We start from the raw sequence: 19,183 nt of genomic DNA on the forward strand, positions 1-19,183 counted from the left end.
TTCACATAACCATCAAGTGTTATCAACAATTTTAATATTCATTTTTCTCATGTCAGACTTCTACTGACCCATAACACATAGACATTTGACTCTACTTCCGGAAGACTCGTGTGTTGACTCAGACTCAGAAATTTGCACCTGTCATACTATCTCACTGTGAAATTCACACAATTATGCGCATAAATAATCTCAATATCATCTCTCTCCTAGTATGACATGGTTGACTCATATAACAGGTCAAGTTAGTTATTTTTCAAACAACTTACCCATTCATATGAACCTCCTTCGACTCTCACCACCTGAATAACTTCATCTACATGATTCCATTATCTTAGTAGAGTCAGGATATCTCCTTCTAGATGAATCCCTAGTCAATGCACATCTTAAACAATCTTAACACGGTATTTTCTTTCCTAAAAATACTATGTCTTTGATTAAAATTCATACTTTGAACTTAAAAAAAATTCCAACATCAAAGAATCAAATCATACAAAATTTTAGAATTTCCAAAACATACCACAATTCATCCACTAATCATATAAATATCCAATTAAAGAGATTTTCAATTAAATATACATGAAATAAAAATCTATATAATTTATACCTATCCAAAAAGAAATAAACAACCTTTTAAAAACAAATATATATAGAAAACAAATTTCAGATTTTTTTTTTTCGAGAGTCTAGCCTGAGCTAGAATTTGCTAGCTTGAGCTAAACTCAACCCGAGAGCACCAAAAATTTTAGCTTGAGCTAAACTCAACCTGAGAGCACTCAAAATTTTAGCTTGAGCTAAAATTATCTAGCTTGAGCGAAATATGCAAAAAGAATCTGCATAACTTAATATACCTGTTAGATTATAAATCAACATCTCATTCAATTCATAAATTTATAAATCTACACATTACATTGATAGTTCTTGTTCAGCATGATACAATCACTCTCATTGAATCATTGAGCTATTATGTCCATCTATACATATATATATATATATATATGATTTCTAATTCCAAAACCATTTAAAATCAAACAACCAATTCTCAATCACAACACTTTCAATTTCAATTAAACTACAATCTACTCAATACAAGAAATCTTGCAACAAAATTTGGAATTGGTGACCGCGTCACACTCACATTTAAATCTTCTAACCTAGGGTTCTATTGAAAATTTTAAACTAGCTTCCCTTATCTGGACTTTAGCAGATGCTCACTAAGAGCTTTAAACCCACCAAAAGCTTAAGAATACCCTAACCTGCACCACCGAGTCCTGCTCACAAATCTAACTATATCACTAGGATCTTGAGCTAACAGAAAAGGCAACCTAACCAGATCAAAACTAACTCAAAGGAAAAGGAGCCAAGAATGAACTTACTCTATCTAAGATTTTGATCAGGTTCACTGCCAGGAGTCCAATGGCGGCCTTCGATCGTTGATTTGATGAGCGAGAATGTTGGAATTTTAGAGAGAAGACAGAGGAAAGGAAAATGAGTTTTTAGAGAGATGGTGATTCTTTTAAAATTAAATCGAAATAACTAAATTTCTATTTATATAGCATTTTCACTTTAATAATTAAATATTCAGATATCATTTTAATTGTACCATTTGTACTCTACAGACTATTTTTCTCGATCCTTACAATGATTGTGTGTTATAATATAATACAATTTTAAAATTTATTCAATAATTTTTTTATTTTTTTAAATATTACTTTGACCATTATATAATAAAAAATATTAATTTACAACTCCATTATGATACTTTATAATTTTAAAATTATTCTATTTTAATAAACATTTATTTTTCTTTTTTCAGTTATAATCTAATACGATATGGTCAATATTATGATAGTGTATAATTTTTAAATTATTCTATTTTAATAAACATTTATTTTCCTTTTTCCAGTTATAATCTAATAGGAGATGGTCAATATTATGATAGTGTATAATTTTAAAATTATTCTATTTTAGTAAACATTTATTTTTCTTTTTTTCAGTTATAATCTAATACGAGATGGTCAATGTTATGAATTATGATAATGTATAATTTTAACATTATTCTATTTTAATAAAATAATATTTTTCTTTTTTCGGTAATACGAAATTGTCAATATATTAACATTTATTTATTTTTTAGTTGTAATACGGTATTTGTGTACAAATTTCATAACAAAACAACTAGAATCTTAGATATTTAGGAAAAGTGGAAGTAGTGTTGTTTTAAAAATTAAGAAAATTAGAAATGAAGGCAGAGAAGCTCATCTGAAAGGAATGGCTTCCATTTCCTGGTTCTGCGGTGTGCACGTGCGACCCACACTATGCAACTTCACACCCTCTCAGGCAGAGAAAGGTCCAACACTTCCCTCCCCATTAACTCCATTTTCATGTCCTTCAACATCACTCATAACTCATTCTTTTCAGGTCCATCACTTCTCAAATCCTTGGAGCTTCATAAAACTAACTCATGTTTACTGTAAGAATTCAAGCTTCTCAATTCCCATCATTTCCAATGTTTCATGCACAAACAACATGCTCTTTATATCTGTCTTTGTTCTTTCAGTTCTTCCATGGAAGAAGGATGTGGGGTCAATAGGAGGCAACTTCTTCTACACGCCGCAGTAGCAGTACCTGCATTTGTAGTTCCTAATGCATTGGCACTCAGTGGTGGTTTTCTCATTTTTTTATTTATTTAAAATTAAAAATAGATTATGTTTCTTTGTACTCTAACTTTAAAGACTAAACTTGGATCCAGTTTCATAGATGTTTTTACTGTTATTTTTCAATTCTGAATTATAGTTTCATCTTTATAATCTATGTCTCATTAGGCAGATTAGAAAAATGAATCTTCAACTCTGATTGAAAACATTACCAAAAGCATTTATGGAACTGGGTTTATGCATCATATAATGTTTTTCTTAAATGTGTTTTTGAGTCTCAGACGTGTCTGAGGATGTTCGTGTGTACACTGACGATGAGAACAAGTTCAAGATTGAAATCCCCCAAGGTGAATTTGAATTGAATTGCAGGCTTTGAAGTAAAAGTTAAAACCACACACTCAATTCAGTTTCTTGGATTCTTACTCCTTGTGTTCTTGTGGCTGAATCAGGGTGGCAAGTGGGGAATGGAGAGTCTAATGGATTTAAATCAATAACTGCTTTTTACCCAACAGAAGTATCCAATTCCAATGGTATTGTTCTCAGCATTTGTTTCTTTTCAATTTGTGCTTCTGATATTTGTCTCTTCAGCCATTATAATTTCTACTGTGTAAAATTTTTGCTAACTAAATTGGCTTCAGTGAGCGTTGCGATCACAGGGCTGGGACCAGATTTTACTAGAATGGAATCCTTTGGCAAAGTGGATGAGTTTGCTCAGACTCTGGTGTGATTTCATGATCAGATGTTTGGAGTTTTCTTTCTTATTATTCCAACTAATGCTAAAATTTCTCCCTATTTCGTTAAAATGAATTCAACAGGTTAGTGGACTAGACAGAAGCTGGCAAAGACCCCCGGGTGTGGCTGCTAAACTCATAGATTCTAGATCATCTAATGGTGTGTACTTTTGCTTTTGAAGTTGGTTCGTTATGGTATATGTTAAGGAAAAACTAAGATGTTGTAAAATGTGACATATATGCGAAAACCATTATTAAGGTGCATATGTTTTAGTCTTTTAGATCCCTATTCATATGCTAACATAAGCTTAATGAGCCACAGAAAGAACTTGAAACTTTCCCAAGTTCTGAAAACGAAGGGAAATACCAAAGTTTAAGTGCTTAATTCAATTCCAACAATGGTTCAGGGATTTATTACATCGAGTATTGGCTGCAAAATCCTGGTGAGAGTCGGAGATATTTATATTCAGCTATTGGGATGGCATCAAATGGTTGGTATAACAGACTGTATACGGTGACAGGACAGGTTTGTTTGTGGCCTCATCACAGTTCACAACATATACTGCAATAACTATGTCTTCAGTCTAATTCTGCTTATGCATGATGCAGTTTGTGGAAGAGGAAACAGACAAATATGCCTCAAAAATTCAGAAGGTGAATTTGTTTTTTTTTTCATGTAATCCTTTATTTAATAGAATTTATGATGATCCAAGACATCTAGTGAGATAAGATGAAGTGGCTTCTAAGTTATTTATTGAAATTCAGCTTCCACTTCGATTCTGCAGGTAGTGGCATCTTTTAGGTTCATATGAAGAAATGGTCATGACGAGGAAGAAACTTTCTCACAACCCTTCATTTTTTTTCCTATTCCATTATGGATTTGTGTCTGCCTAGATCTTTTCTTTCCTGGTTCCCTCACTATTTTGCTGTCATTGTTCTCAAACTAGAGATGGCATACGATGAGATTTCCTTCAAATTGTTGAATCAGAGTAATATATAGTTAGTATTGATAATTATTTAGAACTGGATTTTAAGGCTAAACCTTATAAAAAATCAATTTATAAAATGAGTTTTTGCGGTCGCTCATATATTATCAATTTATAAGGTGAGGTTTGCACTCATTTATATATTATAAAATATTTTTATCTTTAATATATATATTATGAAATAATTTTATCTTTAATATAGTCTGATATGAAATTTTCAACCCAATCTTTCATGTTAATGCCGATATATGTGAGACTATATATTATGAGTAATCCGATAACGGGTGGTCTGATAGGTCCAACAAATTCTCGTTAAGAATGACTCTGATACCCACTAAAAAGTAAATTTTAAGTCTAATTCAACCTTATAAAACAAAAATTAACTTTTAAAATGAGATTTTACTATTAATTATATCTTCCCAAAAAATCTTAATTTTTAGTGGATAATTGATAAGATACGTTGTAGTGAATGTAAGTGCATCTGATAAAACCTTGCGTTAAGTGAAGGAAGTAGGAAAGAAGTTAGTGGTAGTAGTTGCTCTGTCATGACATACGAGAGTTGAATTCAGATTCATAACTCCATGTCTTATGTGTAACCTTGATTGGATATGCTTCCCAATGAAGGGTTCATTAGCAACTGTGTCACATCACATCTCACTGATTTACAAAATTTTCAGGATAAAAGTCCTTACAAATTTCAGTCTGAGGAGAAGCCTAAGCATCCAACCCTAGTTGAAGTCGGGAGGATCCAGCCCAAGAAGAAATCAAGAATCCAGTCCAATATTAAAAGATTTATACAAGAGTTAATCTTATCAACCTGATTCTAGTGTTCTTGGTCCTTGTTGTAAGAACAAAAATATATTTTATTTTTATCTAACTGTTATATTCAAAGTTTTCGATAATATTAATTATTTTTTGTCATTTATATTCTTACTATTCATTTTTTTTAATTATTATATATGTGGTAATCTAAAAAATAAAGAAAAACATAAATTTTTCTGAGTGTTTTATTAAAATAATAAAAAATTATAATATCTCTTAATTTTTCTAAAAGAAAAACAGAGGAAGTAGCATTTAAATAACTCTATTACACAATACAATGTTTTAAATATATTACCATTTAATTCTTTAATGTTGATATTCGTGTTGAGTGCAAATAAGAAATATATAAAAATGTTTATTACTTTAAGAGTTACTTAGAATTATACTATTGGGCAAAATCTTACAATAATACACTTTAAACATGATATTATATTGCACCCAACAATTTCACCCGTTAGAGATATTTTCATGAATAAAATTCTCTTTAAAAGTGCATACTTATCCTTCATTTCACAGATAAAGGTATGTACACTAAAATTAAATTTGTTTCGTTGTCGTAAATTCATTAATTTAAAAATTATTTTTGTTGATTCAAGAAAAAGCTATACACACAAATAATTTATAGAAAATCTATTTTATTATGATTTTTTAAATGACTTTTTATTTAACGAAATATTTCTTAGTTAAAAACATTGGATTTTTTTTATTATCACAAGTTATTTTGTTCAAATGAATATTTGTCTCTGAAATTACTAAGTATTTCTTTTTTCTTTTTTCTTTTTTTATAACCACTTTTCTTTTAGCATTCAAATTCTTTGTAGATCTTTTTCAATGAACAATTTGTCGAATTTCTCGATTGAAATTGAAACTCTCTGTCTCCGTTATCATATAATAGTGGTTTAATATTCATTTACTCCAATTTAAAAAAAAATTATTCTACTTTTAATAGAATTTAAAATAAGTTACTTATTAGATATCATGTCTCTAAACAGTTTTCAGTATATAATAAAATTAAAGTATAAATGAAAATGTTACTTTAAAATTTAAAAAATAAGACATAAAAATCAATATTTTTAAAACAACTATTATATAAAAACAGAGAAAATATCTTTAAAAGGGTAAAAGAATTCTACAACATCCTAAGCTTTACCCATTATATAAAAATGCTTCAATGCATTTCCTAATAATACATTTATTTTCCTTGGAACTACAACCTTTTTCCTCAATCACTAAAAACCCAAGTAATTTTTTTAACTATTTACTCATCTTTTTTATACATTTTTTTTTATTTTCTTCACAACATAATCATCATTTTATCACTTCTATTTTTGGCTTTATTTTTTCTTCTTTTCATTTCATTTCATTTCCTACATTCTGTCTACATATCCAAGCAAAGCACTACCAAGTACAAGTACAATTGGTTGAAAAAATTAAAAAGACCCTCTCCATCAAGATAGAGTTGCAGGAAATTGAACACAGACCCATGAGACACAAGCCAAAGAAATATTGAATACATTTACTAAGCCTAAGATCAATAGCTAATTGAGACTTCTCAATCATGGTTCGTCCTTACCCTATTGCCTTCTTGGCATTCTCCGGCTTTTGGAGCTGATGATTTATTAAATAAAAGAGTAAGCTGATCAAGGAAAAACATATTTTTCATTTGCTCCAGCTGCTGGCTTTCTTTTTCTATCTGCAGGTCTAAATCTTCAAAATGGACAAGCTTGCCATGGATATTTTTCATCTACAGAACAGAATATCCAGTATTTAGCCAAAAAAATAAAATTTTGTGAATACAAACGTCATCAAAATAAACCTTGACCACTGACCTGAACTTCTATAATCTCAGAAATTCCTTTTTCCACATCTAACTCTTCCTTCTCGAGCTGTATATGTGCATGCAGGCGAGATCCTTGAAATGAATCTGAAGTATTGCCACCATTAAATGCGACACTGGCATCTGCATAAAACATAAAGCCACAATTCTGCTAAGGAAATTGAGTTTAAAAATTAATTTATCCATTTTCAATTAGTAGAATCACACAGATCATGTGACAAGTATACAACAGAAAAGAAAAAAACAGGAGAGAAAAATATATGAATTTTCTATTTGCGTATACATCAGAGCTTATTCCAAAAGTTAACCACTGAAAAAAGGAAATGATGAATTTGGTGCACTGATGTAGATATAAATATCAGTTGCAAAGCTACATTCAGAAATTATTCCAACCAAACAAATCAAAGAACACAATGAAGATCGGTCCATCCATTCCCCGTTAAATTACATTAATACCCATGAAAGATTAATCCATTCATATAAGCCTATAATCTTAGATTGCTTTAATTATCAATTTATCATTCTCACCTTGCAGCATTGTATTCCTTGGAAATGACCGATAATTTATTCTAGTTGCTTTGTAAACCTCAGAAAGAGTTGTCAATGCAGCTTGAGCAGCAGCTTGTGCAACCTCTGACCCTGCCAAAGCAGACAGGAAAGCAGCCTACAAGACATTGAATAAAAAGTGTTAATATATTATATTTAAGACACACAAAGACTTCCAAAGTGATCATTCTTCATTGGGCAATTCAGCTATCAATAACTGTGTTAAAAATCTATCCAAGACCTCAGTACTTAGTAACTAACAGTTCTGTTAAATAGCCACAATGGAGCTATTGTGTGGCGGAATCCCTCATATCTGCAATCTCGATAACATTGCAGTGTGCCTCCCACAAAACGGCTATTGCAGCAGCTATGGGTATCACACATCTGTGACTATGGCAAGCATTACAGCTTCATGATTTTGAGAGCTGGATTTGGGATTCCACGACTTTTTCCCACTTCTACCACCCACACAGAATCTGTTAAACTTCCCCCATACAGAAACCTTAGTTCACCTTCACGTAGGATCTATAGAGGATTCCTTCCCTCCACCATCAGCTTCTGTCACCTCCTGCTTCAACCTCCTACCATCACCTCCTTAATCCTCCTATCATCTCCACAAGTCTCCAACAAATTGAACTTTTGAGTTAATATTATGTCAGTTTTTATGTATTTTAGTTTTATTTGCATAAAACATAATTTTTTATACAGCTATAATTGATATATATCATAATTTCAACCACTGTGCCACTTCCTCTATTTTTCCACACTGACATCTGGTATACCATATAATGAATTGTCATTTTCCATGATCTGCCATTGATAACATTGGTAACCAACTAACTATTAAGATATAGTTCCGTTAGAGAGAGATTCAGAGAGAAATTCATGACTCTTTAATGGTTAGATGCTATACAATTAAGTTTCATTTTTTCGTCTTCCTATAATTTAAAGAGAGCAAGAAAGAACCTGAGCCATAATAGGATTGCTTGCATCTGCAAGAGGCGTGAGACGCATTCTCTTACTAGATTCAGCTGAGGCAACAGTATCCAATTCAGATTCAGCATTAGTTACCCTCTTTAACTGATTACAACTGTCTTCAGTGCCATTGACAGCAGGTTGTTGTTGATAATTCTGGAATCGATCCGCAAAAGGAAGCTTCAAAAAATGAGCAACACACTCCTTCTCAGTTCTGCCAGCAACATGCTGAGAAACCCTCTTCCAATCATCACCATAATGCGTAATAGCTTCCAGAAGATTTGTTGTCTCCTTTTCGCTCCAATCTGTCTTTGTCTCCTCGCTTATCTCCACTCGCCTAAAATCCGAAGAGTTCACACCAACTCTATAATTGCCACGAACATAACACCTCGCACAAAGAGTCAAATCATACTGCACACACTTCAACTTTCCCTCTATCAAATGCTAAACAAAACTTAGATGTTGTAGTTAAGGTACATCTGGATAAACAATGGTATAGTCCAAACCACCACGGCCATAAATCATAACCATCACGTGACACATAATCAAGTTTTATTAATTATGTTTCATAAATAAAAAATTGGGTACGCATATATGTAAATTAGTCACAACCATGGAGACATGATGGTCTCTGATCATACAATAATTCCTCGTGTTTTTATCATTATTTTCCAAAATGGTATTAAAGTTTCACTAGGTAACTTATAATGATGACCTTCAATGTAGACATCTCTACTATAAATTATCGAGATAAAACTACAACTAGGATAGGCTAAAATCACCAGAGATACTAAATTGTGTCAAAACAATAAAAGAATAGAGAAAAAGTAACCTTGTCACAAGCAAAACAGGCAATAGTACAAACGGCTTTGCAGCCACTGCAGAGTCTCTTCGTGTTTTCTTTAGCGGGAGCGGAAGAAGATTCGGTGGGGTTGGACGCAGAATCGGATTTGGTCTCTTTGTCGTCCCACTTCAAGGGTTTGGTAAGCGACGAAGAGGGGTGGTAATTGATAAGGCCCCAAGCTTCGAGGAAATCGAAGACTCTGCGGATCGAACCGACGTCTCCGACAAGCGTTTTGCGGACATCAGTGAAGGTGATTTTTCGGGCGGGATTGTACCTGAAAAACTTCACGATGGAATTCCTGTAGTACTTGTAAACCCTAGGGCTCTTGGACGCCGACTCGAAGAACTCAGGGAGGTGACGCACCTCGCTTTCGTGAATCGAGTCCCACGAGAACCATCGAGAGTAGCTCGGGACCACGATTACGTTCGCGTCCGAGGAAGATTTCGGGTCGGACAATGGCGCCTCTGGCTTCACCGGTGCCAACGCAGGCAGCGGAGGAGGCGGTGGTTGCTTCGGAGGAATTGGTGCCGGAGGCGTATCGGCGGAGGAAGGTGAAGGTTCGGTGGCAGAAGTGGGGGCGGAGGTGGCGGTGGTGGCCATGTCACTGGGCCCTTATTACAAGCACGCGTTCGGTATACGAATTACGTATATATGTGATTTTGAAGTAACTAATTAATAATCCATTCAGAAATTGCAACGGATCTTTAGAAATAAATAAACATCTCAGCTCAAATAATGTCTTATGAAATTGAAATCCAAATATACTTTATATTTTTTTATATATGTTTTGTAAGCTCTTCTTTAATAAAAAATCATATTATAAGTTATTTTATTTTATGTCCTTTTTTTTGCCTTTTTTGTACTTTCTGTTTGCAATATTCCTACAAGATTTATATTTTAATCTTTAAAACTTAAAATATTTATTATTTTTATAATTCTTGATTTTATTTAAATTTAGAATGTCACATAAAAATATTAAAATAAATAAATTAAAGATATCCATACAAAATTACTAAAATAAATCATTAAAAAAACAAATAAGTGGGAAGGATTGGTTTTAAATACTTCTACCTAAAATGTCTTATTCTGAAATACAATTTCTAATAAACACAGACTGGTTTTAAAATACTGCTTAACTTTAATATTTTAAAAGTTTATTTATAAAATATGATTCCAAAAAATGTGATTTTAGTATTATTTAAAAACTAAATATATATTTAAAACACATAAATCATATTTTATAGCACTACTTGTCCTTATTTTAAATTTTTTTGAAAATATATTCATTTTAAAAAGAAGAAAATTGCCCCTCAAAAGTGAAAAAAAAAGAGCATTCAAACATAGTTAATCTCATCTTATCTGTTATTTCTTTATATTTTCATTTTTATTAATTAATTGAATTATTATTTGCAAGTCTTGTATTCGTAAAATACTTAATTGTCATTATATACAAAATATTTAATTTTCTTAAACTTTTCATTGAGAAATCTTCGTTTCTTTTAGAAAAATTCAGATCTCTTCATTTAATCATTCTAAGTTCTGATTAAAATTTTAAGATGAAACCAATGATTAAACAAAAAGTTTGAAAAAAAAATCTAACAATTAATCATTTAATAAAAGTATTTATAAATAACTTATTTATGATTAAGTCAATATATTAAAACTCTTCCCACTTTTTTGAATATGTGGAACTAACCAAATCTGACATAATTTAAAACAACTTAATTATTGTAGATTTTCTTCACACTCTATTTTTTATACATAAGAATTAAATCCATATGAAGGAATTTTCAACCATCATCACACGTTTCTCAATCAACCAACTCCCTTTTAACAACTCCCTCATTAACTCTTTCTTTTCTATCTATCACTCATATTTTTATTTTTATTTAAAAGTAATTGTGGTCAAGGCATTTTATTAGGGGTTAAGATTGATTTTATTTGAAACTAACTAAACATTAAAAAAAGGTAAACTTACATTCCTTTGTTAGACTCATTATGAAGAATCTCAAACATGTTACAAGATACTTATTCAAATAAAAAAGCACCTAAAATTTTAAAGCAAAGTATTACGAAAGGAAATACTAGGAAGGAAAACTGTATCAAAATGATTGGTCAATTAATAACAGAAAATATTTTTGCTATTTTTATGCACTAAAAGCATGCATATATATACGTTGATATATGAGCTGTGAAACAATTTTCTCCAATTTGTGTATGCAACACCACAATAATATTTCATGTATTTAAGTTTTTATGAAATGTGTAAATAACATGATCGCAAAATAAAAAGAAATGTGTAAATAACATCATATCATTGATTATACAAAAACACTAACATATTAACATACTTCCTCAATCTATACAAACAAAGCCTGTACTAAGAACTTTCATGTTTTATTTATGTTCAAGTTTAAATGATATTTTAATCTCGCAAGTATTATAAAACGATCATAATTTTTGAAGTTTTGTTTTTATTGAGAAAAAAGGTTAAGTACACCATCTAACCAAGTGCCTTACTTGCTGGTTTTCGCAGCAGAGACTGATGTCTTCAGTTCAGTCATGGTTCTCGTGAAGGAATTTTGGTGCCACATGATTAGCTTCTTTTGAACGTACACAAAGGACTTGGTTCTTTAGTTGTTCTTGTGGGGGCTTTTCACTTCGAAACAAAAACCCACAATTTTTTAACCTTAAAAACTCGAACAATTACAAAGTTTCTTTTATAAGCTGTTCTTCTGGATCAAACCTGCATTATTATTAGTCGTGACCAATCTTAGCATACGTAAACTATGATTTTGACGTGATAGAAATATAAACCCAATGCATCCATGAAATTACAATCCAACCGTATCACCAACCCAAGGTCAAGCCAAAAAGACCACGATTTGCAATTATTACGACTGCACCATTTGATTATAAAGGAATTGACATGTTGAAAAATCGAAACAAACTGAGAACAGTACCAACTATAGAGGGAAAGATATAGCAATTATAGAAGGCAGCATGACGAAAAGGTTGAAAATTAATTCAAGAAAATGTGGAACATGTGACTCCGTGCTGAATGACGGTGAAATAATAACACTAAAGGACCACTGCAATCCTCTCTAATGGAATATACTGATGGTTCTACCCTGCATAATCGGCAGGATCTTAAAATCATAAAATTACACCCGTGTCTTCTAGTAGAATCCCTGACAACTACTATGCACAAAAATCACATTCAATGTGATGGACCATCCATCGTCACACAATGCACCAACATTGACAACTATCTACAGACTCAATGCTGCACAAGACTACAAAGAATCATATTTTGATTCAGACGTGATTTTCTTTTTTACAGAAGTTTATTCCCTACGTGGCTACTAGAAACCTATTCCAGCACCCATTGATTCAATACTACTTCCACTCTTCCAGAGTACAGGTAGTATTAGGTATAAATACACTATTGTAAAAGTCCAAATGGAAAAGCAGCCCGCACATTCCAGTTTCCTTCGCCATCTGGAGCGACTCAGACACAACTTGGTGAGCATGACTGACCTGCATATTATAACATTTGTTAAATAGCCTAACAAAAGAATATTGTAGTTTGCAGTGCCATTTTAGGAATCAGACCCCCTAGAGCAATAAAACCTTCATCCATGAGTAAATGAGACCCAAATATCCAATAAGCTGCCAAAATAAAGTATAGCGGACATAATGACACACTTGTATCGAAAGTTATATACTATATTGCAATGGCTCAATCATAATATTCAAAGTGAGGCAAATTTTCAAGCAGAAGCTCAGCTAGAGCTACGCTTGTGTGCTAATTTTAAGAAATGTAAGATGTGTATTTACTATTTTCTGCTTATTATGCTAAAAAGTAGGTTATGAGACGCCCATGTAAAACTTAACCCATTTTAACCATCCTCGTCATGGCAACGTAAAAGAAAGCAACATACCTCTAGAATGCAAAATAATTAACTTGCAAGGCTAGATTGGAAGCCCGCCACTCATGTAGCAGTTCCGCTGCTCTTAGTCCTGCTGCAAACTAAGGATACCTGTAACATGATACTTTCAAAATATAAGTTGATGTTGGAAATAAAGAGGCTTATAGTAAGATACAAGAAAAAGGAGCCCACCTTAACCGCCCCCTCACCCAGCTGTTTGGTCAGGACCACCACTTTGCATGAACTGAGAAGGAGCAGGAACAATAAATTGTGGTTGACCAGGAACCGGTGCAGCAATTCCTGAAAAATCAAAAGACATGCAAATAATTTCACATCCTTTTTATATAGGACCTAAAGAAGTCCAGAGATGCAGCATGGATGTTTTCGATGCCTCATTCTAGAAGTACAAATACACTCACATAGTGCTTTTCCAAAATCCATATAAAAAATATCAAGCACTCTTCACATATTTGTAATGGAACACCCATCAAAACACCCATTTACGTATGCTTAATCAAAACTGCATCGTCTCAGACATTACCATGCTCCAAATTCCAACATAAATCTGAGTAGGATAACTAAGATCACCCAAATAGTATATATTTGCAGGACAATATGCCACTAACTTAAATTTCATTGCATTCCCAGCATATCAGTACTTGCTGAAAAATAAATGGTTCCATGCTCAAGTATTTTCAAGTAAATGTTAATTCCTATATATGTGAGCATTGAGTACACGCTGAGTATGGCTGTTTAAAAGAAAATCACGAACAAGATATGTATTGCAGCACACTTTCAATCACACGAAATTTGGGCATGTGAAAAGTACAAGTTCACAAAGCAACAAAAGGGCACATCATGAATCATAAATGAAAATTCTTTGGGGTAGACAACCATACCACTAGGAAATGAAGCTTGAATGGCGGGCATAGGTGAAGTTGTTATGGCATTAACATTGGATGCATAGGGGACAATTTGATGACCTGGTACTGTATAACCCTGCATTGCCGAATAACCATGACCACCAGGAATAGCCTGACCCAATTGTCCATACGGATAAATAGTTGTATTCACTGTTCCTGGCACTCCATATAACTGAAGGTACTGTTGCCCCATATATGGGTTGTACATATTCTATTAGACAAGATGGAAGTTGAAAAGTCAGCAGTGCACAAACAACACTATCATTTCTCCTAAGACAATCAAGAAAGGTAATTCAACCTGTGGGTAGATGTACTCTGGTCCATATGCCGTATACCTGCAAAGATAAAACAACCACATATAATGTTGAAAAGATCACCTCTATAGCATGATTCTGGTGTAATACATCCTGATGCACAATTTAAATTAGTTAGGAACGCATCACACACACTGAGATAAACAAACAATTACTAGTTCGTTACATCCAATTGATATAGTCTTTGCACACACAACAAAACAAAACAACTTAAAACCAAATCTGAGGATTATGCTCTCCTGATTAACCACTACTGCAAGGATGTGCGCATAATTGACCTTAGAGGTCATCACCGTCATTTATAACACTCAACAAAAGTGACGTGTGAATTGATAACGAGTAAATTAATAAAAGTACAGAAACAACGTGTGTAGATACAACCAAGTACAAAGAACAATCAAAACAATAATTTTTATCAGTGAAAATAAATCTTTCAGAGCAAATGTTTGTTTTGCAATAATATGCAACAAAATCACACTCACCCATAAGGAGGGTAAACTAATCCTTGTTGATAGCTGTAGGAAACCGGTTGCTGGTACCCAAAGCCTCCAACATAAGCACCACGAGGTGTTTGCACACTTCCAAAATAAGGGGAGGCAGGTCTTACCCGTCCTATAAAAGTGAAAAAGAAACAACCACAAAATAAAAGCAATCTGAGTAGGAAGAATAAGCCAGAGCGATAATGTTGATGCACACCATTACACATGTGAAGGAGGTTGTTGAACCAAAACAAACACTTTGGTTAAAAATTTCAATCAGAAATTAAAGCACATATGTTACTAGATCAGAGAGAAATAATAACGTGTAAGTAAATTTTTAAAAAAATATGGTCCATACGAGTCAGGAGATAACTTTGGGGGTAATGATAGTACTAAACACTAGGATGGAAGCACACGATCTCTTTCCATCACTGCGAATAACTTTATCTCGATAACAGAGACACGCCAATGTGGAATTCCGATAATGAAAAATAATAGCAACAACAGCAAACGACAATGATGATGACGTCAGTGACAACCAACATAGCAATTAAATTTTATAACGCAGATATGCAATGTAACTTCAGCACGATACATAGCTAAGTTCATTGACAGCGAGGAAGATGAATTAGACACGATACCATAAGGCAAAGGGGGTCGTGGTCGACCGAGTGAAGCCAAGTTACAATTCGCCCTTCTACCATCAATAACAGGAGTTGGATCAGCACAGGCTCTCCTTGCAGCCTCGGGATCCCGGAAAGTCACCTATACCCTCCAATTCCATGCACATGAGATAGAAACCAAGTCATTCTATAGTAAATGTAAATCACATAATGCAATATGAATCTTCGTATAAGACGCAACCCGAATCACACAAAGCAACAAACTTCTCAAACAGCGTGTTGTCTAGTGTTGGTAGTGACAGCACAGCAGTAGTAATAACGAATAAAATCGAAAATGGAATAAAAAAGATACTCACGAAACCATAGCCCTTGGATCGCCCAGTGTTCTTATCGGTGATGACGACGGCCTCAAGAATCTCGCCGAACTGCTCGAAGTAGCGGCGCATGGTTTCGCTCTGAGTCTCCCAGGCCAACCCTCCTACGAAGACTTTGGTGTAAGTGGTGTCTCCGAAAGGAGAATTGAGTAGCTGAAACCCCGAACTCGAACTCGATCCCGAACTAGGACCCTGAATCGCTTGGTACGCCATTAACAACAATCACTATGGTCCGCCACACGCAGCAGTAGCAACGGAGAGAGAAGGAAAATCAATAAATCAGGCAAAGAATAGAGATGAATTGATATTGGGGTTGGGTTTCTAAGACATGGTAAGAAAAATAAGAAGAATTGCTTGTGCGTGTTGTGTGGTGCGCGGAGAAAACCAAAAGGAAAGGACAAAAGAGTGAAGATTTAGAAGAAATATACTGGGAATCAAAGGAAGTCTATATATATATATATATATAGAGAGAGAGAGAGAGAGGGAGATCGAAAGACAGAGTTATGAGAGGGTAACCTAAGGAATTAAAAGTGGTGAGAAAAGGGGATTTAGAAATAAAAACAATAATACATATATATTTAAAAAAGGAAGAATGGAAAAACCCTAGAATTGAGGTGGGGAGAGTGATTGGAGTAAGAAGGTGGGGTTGTGGGGTTGAAAAGGTGATGGTGAGATTGAAAAGAATCTGGGGTACTTGTTAACAGAAGAAGCAGCAGCAGTGGTGTTAGTAGTGGTGGTGGTGGCGGTGGTAGAAGAGAATCGAGAAGAGAAAAGGGTTTTTGGTTGTTGTGAATTATGGTTGTTGAAGGTGATGATGACGATGATGTGTGATGACAGGGTGGAGAGATGGAGGAATAGGAGGAGGAAGAGTGGGAGAAAAGTGAGAGTGATTCATTGTGGCTAAAAGAATGAAGAAGAGGAAGAAGCAACGGCCAGAAAGTGAGAGACTTCAAAGAATAAATCAATGAATGAATATGAATGGGAAACACAAAAATAAATTAAAATTAAAAATAAATAAAAAGGAAAAGTAGAGGCAGGGCTTCAGTTTTCGAGACTTCCAGTTTTCTCAACCCAACCGGACAGCCTGCGATTGTGGTCACGCGGGACCCACACACTTCCCTCCTTTCTTTTCACTTTTTTTTTTATTTTTTTATTTTTTGGAACTGTCCACCTTTGCTGCAACTGTTGGTTACTTGTCAGCAACGCTTTCTCAGAGTAACAAACCCCGTCTCGTTCTTTTTTAAAATTCCGAGCTCAGTTATATAAAATATGTAAATTAACTCTTTTAATTTAACATATTTAATCTCGTTAATTTAAGAAAAATGTATTCTTACGAAAATTATTATCCTGAAAAATATACTGCTAAAATAACTGAAAAGATACGTGAAAACAATTTTTACACAAACAATTTTTACACATTAAAAATACTAATAAATTGAGCACAGACACACTGACATAGACATTGATACAACACGGATAAAGAGATATATAAAATCTCTAAAATGAGATCTACATATTATATAATTATAAATTATATAAATTGATAATAAAAATTTATGTCCATAAGTATGTTTCAGATTATTTTTTAAAATAAAAAGATATTTTTCATAACTAATTCACAAAAATTTGTTTTTTATTTTTATAATCATAATAACAATTTATACAATAAATTTTAATTTTTTAAAAAATCAATGTATTTTTTTATTTTAAAATTGTGTTAGAACCGTACTAAAATTGTCAGAAATCTAACAAATATTTTTTGAATTTAACACTTCACATATATGTTCTAAAAGGTGTCATATGAGTATCGTGTCTGACACGCTATTTAAGAAAAATGTCTGAACTTAATAATCACTATCATGTTTAGACATTATAAAAATAAATCATAGATACAATGAGTGATTCATTCCAACCATGAGTTATCCTCGGTTTTGTGTAATTGCATTTTTTAAATTACACATCCGAAAATTCTATTATTAATTGTGGTATACTAAAATTTTTTGTATAGTAATGATTTTAAAGTTATATTTAAGATGATTTGTATTGGGTATAATATAGAAAGATAATTTTATAGTAATGTTGGAATACTGGTATTTGCGGTTGGCAATGTTGTTGCGGGGATGGTGTTTGAACACGTGCAGTTGCACCACCGTGTTGCTTTCATGTGGAATTTCTCCACGATCTTCGCCTGTTTAACTTAATCCATTATCATGCTTTTCACTTTTTAAGTAGCAAATTCCATGTCACTCTACAAATCATATCTAATATTTATATTTTAACTTTTATCATTTTTTTATTTTATTTTTATAGCTTAGTATATTATTTAATATTCAAAAAACATTGCATATCATATTATATCATTATTGTTCTTCCCAAAACATGTTAGAAGGAGTCTTGGTAAGATCCTAATAGTCTTCTAATTTATGCTCAATTGGTCTCAAAACAAATTGAAAGATCCTATGTAAGTTAAATACAAAGTATAAGTTTATTAGATAGGATGTATTTTTTAAGGAGTTTGTATTTATAAATTTTTTGGATGGTGATTTTTAGATTGAATCCTATTATTGTCATTTATAACTCATAAATAGCCGTTTAGAAATGAAAATTTAAATTTATGACAAATTATGAAATATGCAAAATTACTTTCTACTATAGACATTTTCAAGTTGACGGATAGAGTTTATAAATCTTAAAACATAATTATTACTTGTCTATTAAAGATATATTTTACCTTCCAAATAGATTTAAAGTAAATATATTTATTGTATAACTAAAAAGAGATCATTTTAAATTTTATTTGAAAAATATACGAAATAATGATTTTAACGAGAAAATTTTAATGTAAATATTAAAAAGTTGGTAGAGAATAATAATAATAGTGCACACTAATTAATATATGTATATATTATTATTTAGTATTTATGTATTTTTTAGATTTTTGTTCTTAAATAATTACATATATTTTAAAATAATATAATTAAATAAAACTATATTTATCCAATAATAATTAATTAATTTAAATTAAAGCATTAGTCATATGTGATATATATATTTATGACACAACTCACAAATTACATCATGGCATTTACTTACATTGTCTTATACTCAATAAATTAGAAACCATGTATGCTTTTTATGATAGG

At 32.4% G+C, this 19,183-nt stretch overlaps 3 protein-coding genes across 3 annotated transcripts; 1 reads left to right on the forward strand and 2 right to left on the reverse strand.

Moving 5' to 3' along the window:
• The first annotated feature begins 2,177 nt into the window (after positions 1-2,177).
• LOC137821587 (psbP domain-containing protein 3, chloroplastic) lies at positions 2,178-4,401 on the forward strand. The gene is made up of 10 exons (XM_068626243.1): positions 2,178-2,347; positions 2,419-2,470; positions 2,558-2,661; positions 2,936-3,001; positions 3,104-3,184; positions 3,293-3,375; positions 3,470-3,545; positions 3,793-3,911; positions 3,995-4,039; positions 4,171-4,401. The coding sequence occupies exons 1-10, from the start codon at positions 2,269-2,271 to the stop codon at positions 4,195-4,197; spliced, it is 732 nt and encodes a 243-aa protein (XP_068482344.1). The 5' UTR covers positions 2,178-2,268; the 3' UTR covers positions 4,198-4,401.
• A 2,103-nt stretch (positions 4,402-6,504) lies between these two features.
• Positions 6,505-10,145, reverse strand: LOC137820785 (SWI/SNF complex subunit SWI3B). The gene is made up of 5 exons (XM_068625029.1): positions 9,384-10,145; positions 8,543-8,962; positions 7,559-7,694; positions 7,023-7,153; positions 6,505-6,937 (listed from the first exon to the last, which is right to left on the reverse strand). The coding sequence occupies exons 1-5, from the start codon at positions 9,993-9,995 to the stop codon at positions 6,746-6,748; spliced, it is 1,491 nt and encodes a 496-aa protein (XP_068481130.1). The 5' UTR covers positions 9,996-10,145; the 3' UTR covers positions 6,505-6,745.
• Positions 10,146-12,399: 2,254 nt separating this feature from the next.
• LOC137820853 (uncharacterized) lies at positions 12,400-17,029 on the reverse strand. Its single transcript, XM_068625138.1, has 8 exons — positions 16,023-17,029; positions 15,685-15,808; positions 15,047-15,176; positions 14,549-14,585; positions 14,227-14,461; positions 13,520-13,627; positions 13,340-13,438; positions 12,400-12,935 (listed from the first exon to the last, which is right to left on the reverse strand). The coding sequence occupies exons 1-6, from the start codon at positions 16,251-16,253 to the stop codon at positions 13,533-13,535; spliced, it is 852 nt and encodes a 283-aa protein (XP_068481239.1). The 5' UTR covers positions 16,254-17,029; the 3' UTR covers positions 12,400-12,935; positions 13,340-13,438; positions 13,520-13,532.
• Positions 17,030-19,183: the final 2,154 nt, after the last annotated feature.

This window comes from Phaseolus vulgaris, chromosome 9 (assembly GCF_000499845.2).
Source record: "Phaseolus vulgaris cultivar G19833 chromosome 9, P. vulgaris v2.0, whole genome shotgun sequence".
NCBI lineage: Eukaryota > Viridiplantae > Streptophyta > Magnoliopsida > Fabales > Fabaceae > Phaseolus > Phaseolus vulgaris.

What these genes read in the sequence shown, in the direction of transcription:
- LOC137821587 (XM_068626243.1), top strand. Translation starts at nt 2,269, where the DNA reads ATGGCTTCCATTTCCTGGTTCTGCGGTGTGCACGTGCGACCCACACTA. An exon ending in TAATGCATTGGCACTCAGTG is followed by an intron (nt 2,662 to 2,935) that starts GTGGTTTTCTCA and finishes TTTGAGTCTCAG; the next exon opens with ACGTGTCTGAGGATGTTCGT. An exon ending in AGAAGTATCCAATTCCAATG is followed by an intron (nt 3,185 to 3,292) that starts GTATTGTTCTCA and finishes AATTGGCTTCAG; the next exon opens with TGAGCGTTGCGATCACAGGG.
- LOC137820785 (XM_068625029.1), bottom strand. Translation starts at nt 9,995, where the DNA reads ATGGCCACCACCGCCACCTCCGCCCCCACTTCTGCCACCGAACCTTCA. An exon ending in GCAATCCTATTATGGCTCAG is followed by an intron (nt 7,695 to 8,542) that starts GTTCTTTCTTGC and finishes AATGTCTTGTAG; the next exon opens with GCTGCTTTCCTGTCTGCTTT. An exon ending in AAGGAATACAATGCTGCAAG is followed by an intron (nt 7,154 to 7,558) that starts GTGAGAATGATA and finishes TGTTTTATGCAG; the next exon opens with ATGCCAGTGTCGCATTTAAT.
- LOC137820853 (XM_068625138.1), bottom strand. Translation starts at nt 16,253, where the DNA reads ATGGCGTACCAAGCGATTCAGGGTCCTAGTTCGGGATCGAGTTCGAGT. An exon ending in ACGACCCCCTTTGCCTTATG is followed by an intron (nt 15,177 to 15,684) that starts GTATCGTGTCTA and finishes TCACTTTTATAG; the next exon opens with GACGGGTAAGACCTGCCTCC. An exon ending in CAGAGTACATCTACCCACAG is followed by an intron (nt 14,462 to 14,548) that starts GTTGAATTACCT and finishes CTTGTCTAATAG; the next exon opens with AATATGTACAACCCATATAT.